The sequence below is a fragment of the Spinacia oleracea genome, chromosome 1 (assembly GCF_020520425.1).
Source record: "Spinacia oleracea cultivar Varoflay chromosome 1, BTI_SOV_V1, whole genome shotgun sequence".
Taxonomy (NCBI): domain Eukaryota; kingdom Viridiplantae; phylum Streptophyta; class Magnoliopsida; order Caryophyllales; family Amaranthaceae; genus Spinacia; species Spinacia oleracea.
This window is the reverse complement of record NC_079487.1, coordinates 95195268-95207886: the sequence shown is the minus strand read 5'-3', so window position 1 is coordinate 95207886 and position 12619 is coordinate 95195268. Positions and strand designations below refer to the sequence as shown.

Here is a 12619-nt window from a genome sequence, read left to right as displayed (position 1 = left end):
TTAGAGAAACAATGAAGGAACTGAGAAACACAGAGACAAAAATAAACAATTGAAGAAACTTCTTGATGCTAATTAATCAAGAAGGGAAAAACCTCAAAACTCTTTTATATTAAAGTAATTAGGTTAGGTCCCATGCAACGCACGGTTATTACTAAAATATTTTATTATTTCAATAGTATCTAAATAAAATACTTGTGATCTTGGGAAAACGTGAAAGTAAAAAGAATATATGCAAAAGTATGAATTCATAGTGTATAAAATAAATATCCAAATAAGCTAAATATGCATATTAGTACAATACGGAGTACAAAGTTAAGGATTATATAGCTGTATACTTACCACTTATTATTATTTTAATTAACATCCGTACTCACCATGTATTATTATTAGACTAACATTAGTAATCAATTCTTCAATATTATATAAATTAATTAAAAAATTAAAACAATACATAAATAAAATCAAATTGTAAAGGAGAAAATAATATTGATTCATCTTTCCTCCAATAATATATCATGTACGTAGTACTACGTAGTTACATTTATGGTTGTGAGAAATAATTCCCCTGACTTTCATTGATTGTATATTGTCAGTATATATACAAACTATTTTTTGTACAATAGCGTGATATGAGGCTATTAATTAGGAATCTAATTAATACATAATATTTACAAAATAACTGCATATTCTATCAATGGTAATTCAATTATATTTTATTTCATTTTTTATCTTAGTTTCCTAAAATAAATGCAAAGTAAAATCTTTTTAATAAAAGTTAAAAAAAAAAAAATTTGGCGGGAAAAAATCGCACCAGGAAATGACACGTGTCATTTCCTGGTGTCTCTTTTAGTATATAGTAATAGATACCTCGATTACAATAACACTACAACTCGAGTTCCCTACAGTATTCTACCTCGATTGCTGTACTCTTCTTTCTCTCTTTCTCTCAGATTTAACTCTAAGCCTTTACAAAGATCACTCAATCCTTTCACACTCAATAAAGCTTAGATATATTAGGAACTTAGGAACTTGAATTTAACTAGGACACAAACTGTTTTAGAAAACTCTTTAAAGAGATTTTAGGACATAAAATACTCAGAGAATGTTTGTGTAATTTTACCAGAAAACGTACAACCTTTTTTATAGAGATTAGTCACTTGGATTTGTTCCCTTCAAATCTCAACGCTTTTATTCTTTGAGATCAAAAGTATGTACTACCTTCGTTCCTGAAATTTCTTTACACTTTAGAATATGTGTCTAAAGATGAAACTTTGACTGTAAATTCTCATAATTATATATGCATCAAAACATTATCATGCACAATCTTGTTAAATTCGTTTCGATATCATGTATTTTCATAATATCAACTTTTAATATATTTTTTTCAAATACAAAATTAGATGTATTAGTGGCTTAAATATTTAATCGAAATCCATGTAAATATTGAGTGTTAACAACTTTAAAAATCAGAGGTCGTATGTCTCTATTTGGAAGGTACGAAGGTTAGAGAAGTTATGCTATTACCATCTTGTGACCAATAAATTTCAGGAGTTTTAAGTTAAATTTTCATCGAGGGGTGTAAGAGGGAGATTTACTTGACATTACCAAAATGTAATACTCCACCCGTCCTTTAATACTCGATCTGTTTTGACTTTTTGCACTATTCACATAATTTACTTTGATCCTATTTTATTTATAGTATACGAAAATAAATGTTAGTATATTATATATTGTTGGCTTCATCTTAATATATATTTTCAAAATATTAATATTTTTATAAGTTTTTATAATATGTAGTTAAAGAAATTGGTGGTCAAAGTTGTGCATTGACAAGCGTGTCCGATCAAAACAGGTCGAGTATTAAGGGAAAGAGGGAGTAATACGTAATTGAAGAGTATGTTAATTACTCCGTACTACAAAATTGTGAAGTTTTGCGTAAACTCCTTACTACTCAGTGTGCTCATTAATTAATGTAGGTCACACGTTAAATAACTAAACAAAAACTCATATTAAACCTAATACGGGTATCTATACTAATATATTAAAAGGCGTTTTGGAAAACGTTTATGTGTCACGTAGTACTCTTCCCTTTGCGCCACATCATTCACTCACCAAGTGGTATGTCATGTCATGACATGGATAACCAAAAATCAATACAACGAGGTTCGAACTCTAGACCTCATGTCTGAATGATAATTCTCATTACCATCTTAACCAACCACCAATTGTGGTTTATTTCTTCACATTAATTTATAAATAAATGTTAACATGAAGTCTAACCAACTAAATTTTTATTTGATTTTTTATTTTATATGGAATATTTTGAAAAAAAAATAAAAAAATAATTAGGACAACTATGAAGAAATATGATGTCATGAATCTCATAAGCATTAACTATAGAAATACCTTGCATGGCTGCTTATATCTAATACGGTGTTATTAATTTGAAGCACTTAGTTTCACTAGAAAACAAATTATACAATTGTAAGATGATCTAATTGAAAAATTACTTGGCATGATAATTGACGTAGTGTGTCTGTGTAGTTGACAAACTGAATTGATGTTTTTCACTTTAAGGTATACATGCATTTCGTCAAATATTGAGCTCAAGAAAAATCTAAAATTTTAACTATTCAATGTAGCGATCGGGGCATCGCCCGGGCCACACACTAGTTCAAACCCGAAAAGAAAACTATTATTCACTACCTATTTTCATAGTCATGAAAATAAGACTCAAAAGTTACAAAAATTACAAAAATGGGATCATACATATAACATATAGTGAGCTTACCATATACTTCCTCCGTCTTTTAATACTCGCAACATTTGTTAGTTTCCCGCATGCCAATGCACAACTTTGATCATTTATATCTTAAATTCTCTTTATGCAAAAATTATAAAAATTTGATATTTTGAAAATACACATTGAGACGAATCTAACAAGATCCCACATGACTATGTTTTATCTTATACAAAAAGCATTAAGAATAGTCAAAGTAGATTATATGAATAGTGGCAAAAATCTAAACGTTGCGAGTATTAAAAGACGGAGGAAGTATAAAGAAAGCTAGCTAGATATTAGATATTGCGAAAGAGTAGCAAACATCAAGACACCTATGATTATGAATGGCTAAAGATGATGAGCTTTAAATAGGTATAATTTATTTTTATGTTGAAATCTAAAAATAGTTACTAATTAAGGTGAGAAATAATAAAATTGTTAAAACTGTGTTGGAAAAATAGAAAATACAGATTATAGTTTTATTTTTAGTTTAGATACGACGTATATGATTGAAATTGATGATTTAATATTGTGTAACACCACAAAAGTCAATTATGAGTCATTTTTGTTAGGGATAGAGCATAGAGGTAGTTATTATTTTGGTTAAGATTACTAAGTTTGACTAAGGTTTACCATACATGCCGGCCTCATCCATAATAAACAACCATTTTGTTTCTCCTTAAGTAATTGATCGACAAGGCCAACACACATTCTTATATGAAGCCGAGCCTCGCATTGTCGGGTCACAAAGTACAACTCTAATTATTCTCAAGATTCACGAGGTTTTGATGTTCAAGTTAGAGATTTATTCTCAACATTCAAGAGGGCAGTAATCTCTTCAATTCGTCCAAGATTAACAAACCTTAAGTTTTAATTTAGGTTAGACACGATAACGAGGCTAGAATTACATGTACATATACATATATGTGGGTTCAAATGATCGAATCCCTTAGTTAAACTTGCATAAATCGATGACACAAACTCACCAGGAAACAAAAATAAACCTTAATTAAGTCTTAAACACTACTATTGTGATTCATATCTTTTTTACTTGTCAATTTTAAATTGTGCATCATATTCCCCCATATTTTTATAACATACTCGTATATTTGTTACTTGTATTACACAAATACCGTCATGTACACATACATGTGTACATAATTAGGCAATGCACACACCTATATATCACTAAAACTGACGGGTTATTACATCAAAATAACATATATGTTGAATCAAATTGAGTTCTACTTCAAACTAGTATAAATTGATAAAACCCCCTTATAATGATTGTATTTAACAACAAAGTGAAGTTGCATGGATATGTATGAATGTTATATCTATGTTAGATCATACATACAACTAGTTTCTGTTTTTATTAATGTATTTTTCTTAGCCATGTGCATGTTAAGGGTCGTGGTGTTCCGTTTAAAATATTAAAAAACCACGCCTTAAACTGACAATAGTAGCAAAACAACACATTTGAAAAAAAGTTGAGCAAAAAATTACATGGTTTTGAATGTTTTTTTTCCCGTTTCATTGCTTTTTTTAACCCCTAAAACCACTCACGTTTATCACTCTCATAACATAAAACTTGTACGTGTTCAAACTCTATACCTTTTAATTCAAAACCAACAATAATATCGAACACACCTTTAAAATTGATTTCTTTCCTTTCCTCACTCATTTGTTGATTCATTTGTTGATTCTTTTCCTTTCCTTTCCTCACTCCTTCATTGATTTATTTCCTTGATTTAACTCAAACTTTAAATCCCTATATTAATTCCCCACTTATCACTCTCAAAGTCTTTATCCCCATACATACACCTCTTAATAAGCCAAAACGCCATATTTTATTCAAAATTTTAATTTCCCTTTTTTAGCCCAATAAAACTCCAAAAGGGCTTTTCAGGAATTCAAACAACAAATGAAAATTAAAAATAAATGATTTTTTAATTTCCTTTTTTTCAGAAAACCTAAAATTGTCAATTTAATAGACAATGACTCATCAAAGTCGCTTATAAAACCCCAACCCTCAATAACTCATCCTTTGTCCGTGCCTTCAGCCTTTGATTATTTTGGTTTTGCCGGTCCTCTTCCCCTCTTTTTTTTCACCCTTTTTCTATCTCCTCCGCTCCTCCCTCCTTCAATGGCGGCAGCGGTGGCAGAACAACCACCTTCCTCCTCCTCCTCTCCACCTTCCACCGCCATAAAGACTATCTTAGGCAGATACCAATCCGGCAAATTACTCGGAAAAGGAAGCTTTGCTAAGGTTTACCATGCCAGATCCTTAACAACAAACCAATCCGTTGCCATTAAAGTAATTGACAAGGCCAAAACACATCCTTCTATGGAGCCTCGCATCGTCGGAGAAGTCGCGGCGATGCGACGGCTCAACCACCCCAATATTCTTAAGATTCACGAAGTTTTAGCGTCGAAATCGAAAATTTATTTGGTGATGGAGCTCGCCAAAGGCGGCGATCTCTTCGGAAAGCTTTCGCGCCGCGCTGATCATAAGTTTCCCGAGCCTCTCGCCCGGAAATACTTTCATCAGCTTGTTTCGGCTCTACAATATTGTCACCAGAACGGTGTAGCTCATCGCGATGTCAAGCCGCAGAACCTCCTTCTAGACGAAGAGGGAAACATCAAGGTTTCCGACTTCGGACTCTCGGCCGTGGCAGAAACCACGGTTGCTTCGAAGGATAAATTGATGCTGCAGACATCGTGCGGAACCCCGGCTTTCGCAGCGCCGGAGATTGTGGGACGAACACGAAACGGATACGACGGGTCAAAGGCGGACGCGTGGTCGTGCGGAGTGATATTGTTCGTAATGTTGACCGGGTACTTGCCATTTGATGATGCGAATTTGGTAATGATGTACAGAAAGATGCATAGGAGGGAGTTCAGGTTTCCCTCGTGGGTTTCAAAACCCGCTCGAGGTTTGATTAGCCGGCTCTTGGACCCGAACCCGAATAATCGGCTGAGCATTGACGACATTCCAAACGATTCTTGGTTTAAGAATAATGGAATGATGTACTCAAGGAGTGTTAGCCTTGGAGATATGGCTTCCTTAGAGGAGAAAAAGTATAAGAAACTATTGTTAATGGATAGGTGCAACACTATGAGTGAAGATATTGATAGAGCTAGATGTAATCAAAGCAGCATGAATGCATTCGAGATCATATCCATGTCATCCGGGTTGAATTTATCCGGGATGTTTGATCAGGATTACTCGGATGGAAGGAGAGAAAAGAGGTTTACATCAAGGGAGTCAAAGGCGGTGGTGGTGGAGAAAGTGGTTGGTGTAGGGGAGAGATTGGGGTATGAGGTAGAGAAAAGAGAGAAATGTTGTGGAAACTTTTGTGTGTGGTTGGGGAAAGGGAGATTTGTTTTGTCAGTCACGGTGTCAGAGGTGGCGTCGGAGTTAGTGGTGGTGGAGATGAAGGTTGTTGATAGTGGTGGAGTGGGTTGGGACCAAGAAGAAGTTTACTGGGAGCAGTTGAAGTCTGGCCTTGGTGATATCATTGCGTCATGGAACCAATGAATAATGTCACCTTACCAAAAAAAAAATTAAAAAAAAAATTGTTAACAAGAACAATGGTTGATCATAGGGGGTTAAATTTTTGCCAAATCAACCGGAGAAATTGGAAGACGGGAAGATGATCGAGCTTTCGAGATTATATGAAACGTGGATGGAGTCAATGGTTCAAGGATATATTATCTTCCTAGAAAATTTTGATGGCGAAAATTTCTTGTACAGATGAACGAACACCCCCAAGGAAAAGAACTTAGTTTTGATTAGCTTAGTTTCTTTTCTGTAAAGAAGAGAGCTAAATTAGATTATACACAGACAGTTGATTGTAGATTTGTTGATGAAATTAGTAATATGGAACTTTGATTTGTCTGTGTTGAACTTATTAGATAAGAGGGGCATTAAGGGCTTCCCCTCAGAATCATCAACCATAAGTAAGGTCCAGAAGAAAAAAAGCCCTTAAAAATTAGCCATTAGCCATGGCAAGATTGATCTAGGTGCCTGTACATTGTTAAGACTTGAACTTTTATTTTAATCTCCCTTTGTAAGATATTTTTCACTAATATATATGAAACTTTATTTACATATTGTTGTTAGTTTGTCCGGATTCAGTTGTCACATTACTACTACTACTGGTAATTAGTTTGGGAAGTTCGGAATATTTTTCTTTGCTGATGTCGATCTAGTTAACGAGTGATAATTAAAGAAGAAATTATTGGTGGAGGAAACTGTTAATGATGATAAAATGGTGGGCCGTCCAATTGATGTGGTGTATAAAATAAGTAGTGAATATATTATATATGCATGATATGATATCCTTTCTTTCTGTGAGGGCCATGTATAACAATTGACTCTTAATTTTGTTTATTTGTTGCAATTTGAATAAACAAGTCCAAATACTGTAGACTGTAGTTAGTATGAATCTACATCAATTTAAACCCGGAATGTTTGTAAGGTTAGTTGGGGAGTTAGCAAGTCTAATCAAGTTAGCCAAACTACATTACGTCACTACGTATTCAGCTGATAATTGATGTCTGATGTTCCTATATTTGGTGAAACACAGAAACAAATTTTCTATTTCTGAAATCACCTGTTTGCAAAGGTCTACATATGATCTCATGTTCCATGATTTCGGTCTACAGTTTTTTAAAGCCATAGCCACCAGGCACCAGGTGTGCCTCCTTTTTGGTAAACCCTGGTGTACTGATGTTTGGGTTGTTGCAATTGACTCCATATATGTAGTGGATATTCTTGGTGATACCCTGACAAGCATTATTAGCTGTGTTTTATTTGGTAACTACTACTACAATGGAAAATTCCTAGTAGAAAGTATTTACTCTTAAAAATTAGTATAATTATTTTCTGATTAATCTTGAGATGGCAGAACTGAAGCCTTGCACCAGAGGAGTTTTGTTTTGAGTTATTCTTGATTAAGACCTTCCACTAAACCAAATGGAACAAACAAACAATAAGAATTATCAGTCAATACAATAACAATGCTCAAAACGGAACTCTAATGATGGGACTGTTAGCGGAGGAAAAGCTCCTTAAAGTGACATAAACGTAAGGTATTTGAAATGTGTAATTCTGAGTTTTCTAGGATGGATTCCTGACCATGTCGTATTGAGTTGATCGTGAAGAATGATAAACAAGCAAACTGAGGAGGTGAAGAGTGAAGAGTGAAGAGTGAAGATGAAGTATTGTTTTAAGTGGTGAACTCTCACGTCAAAGCTTTGTTATGTTAAACCATGTGAAATGGTCCCAGTTTTGGAAAAATGAATGCATGAACCCACATGTGTAATGGTCCTTGTCTAGATAAACAATGGAAACACATCAAAATCAAACTTATGTTATGGCTAAGAGAATTGTCACCAACAAAGATGCTCTGGACCATAAACACGAATCAAAACTCATTATCCAATCAGGCTTACATAATCTTATCACAGCTAAAACTTTTCATTAAGAGACCCCTGTTTTCACTCTTGGTACAAGTAACATCATATATATTCACCCTCATTTGTCTCATTAAGATGTAATTAATAATTATCTAGCTACCTGCCTAATCATAATCTTTGGGATTAATTTGTTTAAAAGAAAGCACTTTTTTTCAATGGAGAAACTTTGGTAAGAGATGTTGTCCTGGTGCGGAACAAAGCCTGTTTTGCTGGCCGTTGAGCTTTAGTGAGGCTTTTCTTGGAAGTAGATGAGCACTGAACAGCATTTGAAGAGCCCTTAGCAGCTGACTCAGAAGGTGATGGGGAAGAACCCTTGTTTAGTTCAGGTTCAAGCTCAATGACAGTATCATCTGGATGGAAAATATTTTCCTTTTCCTCGAATTCAAGAGAATTCGTTTGCTTCTTGAAGGAGGGTTGACTTGTTCTTCTTTGCACTTTATTTGACTTACCATCTTGATCATGCCTGTTCTTCTCTGAAGTCTGACATTTTACAGCAGATGAGAACTTAATAAGGTCCATTAACTAAAAGAACTAACTGTAAAAGGGATTCATTTATCGGTGTATAAGAAACTGACCATGTCAAAGAAGCCAATCTTTTGAGATGGCATGCCAAGACTAGAAGTCTTGGAAGAAAAGGGACTTCTCTTTGTTTCTGTAGTGCCATTATTCTGTCTTGAAGCATCCTGTTCAAGACTTTGTTTGGTGACAGAATTATGTCGATGGTTTTTTCGTTGGTCTTTTAAGTTGAATTCTTCAGAAGCATTAATATCATTAGTAAAACTACCACCTGAAGTAGATGAATAACATTTTAAACATACATTCACCTATTACCTATAATTCAACTAGGAAAAACATAATCTCTTTGGTAATATTACCTCTTTTATCCTGTGATTTCAAAACTCTTGCAGTCTGTAGATTAGTTACAGAAGTTTTACATGGTGAAAAATCAACAGACATATTGGTGGCATATGAAGGCAACATAGATTGGGAGGATGATACAGGATAAGACCTCCTTGAATCAGACTGTTGGGAAACCACTCTGCCTAGTCCTGTAACAATTATGGTTAATTCAGTATCAAATAAATGGTCGATGGAAATGAATAGAAATTCATATGGGATAGCAGGTGTAGTCTGTAGTTTCATTTTTACCGTTTCTGCTGATTGCTCGCAAAGGTGGTTTTTTGTTATAGCCCCTAATTCCAGTGGACTTCAGACACTCTTTGCTGCTAGTAGTGATCTTAATCAATCAAAAGTAAGACTAGTTAGTCAAATAATTCCAATAATTTTGAGCACTTTGTTCACATTGTCACAAATATCATTTGTCCTTTTCAGTGGGATGGCTTTTAGAAAGCAATTCAGCTTAGATATTTTAGTCCAACATACGGTCCTGAATAAGCTATCATTCAACTTACAGATTGTGATTTTGCGACAGCTGATCTTGATATCGTCTCCAATCTTCCAGTATTTATCTGAAAATCCAAAAAGAAAGCAACAGTCACCTCACTTGTGCTCTAGTCGTTATAGATATTTCTAGTAAGACACTGCAAATTTAAACTTACTTTCTGTGGAGACGGAACTTTCGTTTTCATTAATGCTGTAAAGGGAAAATCAGAAAAGATATGAGTGCAACAGAGAATAAGTAACGGTTGTCAGAAATTACAAGCAAGGGTGATCAATTTGTTGTAATCGCGATTAATACTAATCAGACATACTAATAAGTTTAGTGGACAGAAAGTAACAATCAGATTACAGTGCAGAGATAAAACTGCTGTCACATTATAAATTCAGTGGACACAAGTTATTTTCATGCAGCTTATCTTGTTTTATACTTCCCTTTCAACTTATTGTAAGTAGCAAATTCTCACAAGTCATGGCACAAAACTAACAAGTCATATGACCAGTATGCGTCTACTACTCTACTTACACTGAGTTTTCTGTCTTACAGCAGATCCAACGCCGAGTTTCTGACTTAAATTTCTTTCCTGGTAAACTTTACTGCATATTTCCAAATAAACAGTTACTACTTAACTTGAAAAGTTTACTCAAATTAAGTCGCACATATATTTCATTTAACAAACCTCTTTACATTTTCTTTGATTCCATCTGAAGACGATACATCAAGATTCTTGAAACCACTATTAACAAGACTTAATTCATCAAGGTCAAGGAAACCTAAACAAAATTCAGGAATGTTAATGAGGCAATTTTTTCGAAAAAACACGTTAAGAAATCGTAAGATAAATAAGGGGGCGTACGTACCAGGACTGGTAAAAAATGCATGATCCCAAGCCAAACTTTTCCTTGAACTGCAAATTTTTTCACCATTTTCTGTTTCTTGCAGAAAATTTCCCCGTTGTTTCTCTGCTAAATTCGGCACCCTATCTTTCGTTCCTTGACGAACCACTGGTTTCGGATTGCTTAATAGCTCATTTTGAGTCTCGAATGTCACTGTTATTTTGAATTTTTTTTTGTTGCAATGAATAGAATCAATCAACATGCAAGATCAAAAATTAACCCTATCTAATTTGTCCTCATTCCACATAAATCAAGATTTTACACAATTCAAATTTCGCCAAAAATAACAATTCCACACATAAACTAACACGATAAAATTGTATAATTAATTAGAACATCGTATAAAAAGGAACTTAAAATTCATTCAATGAGCACGAACTTTACCCGACAATCGAAGATCGACGAAGGTGCTATCGAAATCTGAATCAATGAGGAAATCATCCTCAGAAGTAAAATCAATTAGTCGAATTTTGTCAGCATCAAGATTCATATTCTCTTTTTTCTTTTTTTTTTAATTAAATTTTCTAGGAATTGAATGCTCTGGTATTAATTTTGATGAGAATTCAAACAAAAGGGGATTAATTATTTCGAATTCTTTGGAAAAATTGTTAGGGTAATGAATTAGCAGTAGTAGTAGAAGAAGAAGCAAATATATAATGTGATTGTTTGGAGATAATATTTGAGATTTGTAACGGTTGTTCTAAGTGAGACAAATGAAGTATGTGTGCAAAATGTGAAAGAAGAGATATTTCTGATTTTCTTCAACGGGTGTGTTAGAGGAGATTTTGTTTTGGTCAAATTGGCGGGAAACTTGTTTTTGTAGAGCTACATATTGTGATTTCATTCCTATTTTAGCTATCAAGATGATTAATTGAATGATGCCAAATTTGAAAAGTTGTGTAACTCCTCCATGCTTAATTAGAAAGGGGTGACCTAATATGCAACTACTTATGTATCGGAGCAGGTTTTCTAGGTCGTTCTTAAGGTTGAACGTATTGATATTATGCGTACGTAGTTTGCATATCCATGCACTAGTGAATTGATTTAGAGTGGTCAGGTGTTAACGTCTTAGTCAAATTATGGTTCAACTCGACCTTGATCAAACATATATACCATTCTTTTGTGCGAAATGAGTGATATAGATGAGGAATATGTAATCAGAGTTATGACTTAATTGTGAGATCATCTAAACTTAGTTTGTGACAAGTCATGACAACATATTGAGAAATTATTAAATGACATTTATTTGAAGGTTTCCTAACTCTCATGCATGACTTAATTGTGAGATCGTCTTAACATAGTTTGTGACGAGTCATGTCAACATATTGAGAAATTATTAAATGACATTTATTTGAAGGTTTTCGAACTCTCGTGTATGATGGTATTGACACATTTTGTAAGTAAATATTTCGTCACTCTGCAAACTCCCCAATCTTTTAGTCAAGTAGTCAAGGATTATGAACAATCATACATTGATTTTGTATGTTAATTGAGATAAATCGCTTTAAAATCATAAATTGTACATTGAACTATGAATTCACCGTGTTTGTTGGCAAAATGTGCAATAACTTTTACGGAGTAAATAAATACTTGCATCATACGATTAAACTATCGTAAATAGATAAAGTACGTACAATTTGTTTATCATAAATTGTTATATCAGTATATGATTTGAGCATTAAAGTTCCAAAATTTATATGCCCGAACTTTCTCTTGTTCTGAATACTTTGTTGTGGATCATCAATTGTTTCACTGATGGGTAGTTAAAATTTTATTCTAATGATTATACTCTGTACAAGTTATGGTAAGTTCCAATAAGACTAAATAAAATCAATTCATAACAACACTAAATTAATTAAGTTCATGTCCAAAGATGCTACCTTTCGTGTTGGGACTTTGTAGAGATTTATTTAGATCGGTTTAGGTAAGGTGAATTTCCGAACTTTTATCGTCTCCTTATCATAAATTGAACTTTGATAGGGATATTCTTTGTGTAATGCTTTGTGGATGTAGTAAGAAAAAAGTAGCAACCGTATACCTAATTTAAAAATTATTAGT

General features: G+C 33.6%; 2 protein-coding genes across 4 annotated transcripts; one reads left to right on the top strand and one right to left on the bottom strand.

Moving 5' to 3' along the window:
- The first annotated feature begins 4820 nt into the window (after positions 1-4820).
- LOC110778294 (CBL-interacting serine/threonine-protein kinase 4) lies at positions 4821-6907 on the top strand. The gene has a single exon (XM_021982868.2). It carries the CDS (start codon positions 4929-4931, stop codon positions 6321-6323), a length of 1395 nt encoding a protein of 464 aa, XP_021838560.1. The 5' UTR covers positions 4821-4928; the 3' UTR covers positions 6324-6907.
- A 1290-nt stretch (positions 6908-8197) lies between these two features.
- On the bottom strand, positions 8198-11328 carry LOC110778291 (uncharacterized). 3 transcript variants are annotated; one of them, XM_056834778.1, is made up of 10 exons: positions 10946-11328; positions 10526-10714; positions 10345-10438; positions 10191-10261; positions 9826-9860; positions 9679-9735; positions 9416-9503; positions 9142-9315; positions 8842-9053; positions 8198-8746 (listed from the first exon to the last, which is right to left on the bottom strand). In XM_056834778.1, the coding sequence occupies exons 1-10, from the start codon at positions 11049-11051 to the stop codon at positions 8399-8401; spliced, it is 1374 nt and encodes a 457-aa protein (XP_056690756.1). In that variant the 5' UTR covers positions 11052-11328; the 3' UTR covers positions 8198-8398. The 3 variants fall into 3 exon arrangements, with proteins under 3 accessions (XP_056690756.1, XP_056690757.1, XP_056690758.1); XM_056834779.1 differs by having other exon boundaries at positions 8842-9017; XM_056834780.1 differs by lacking the exons at positions 10191-10261; positions 10345-10438.
- Positions 11329-12619: the final 1291 nt, after the last annotated feature.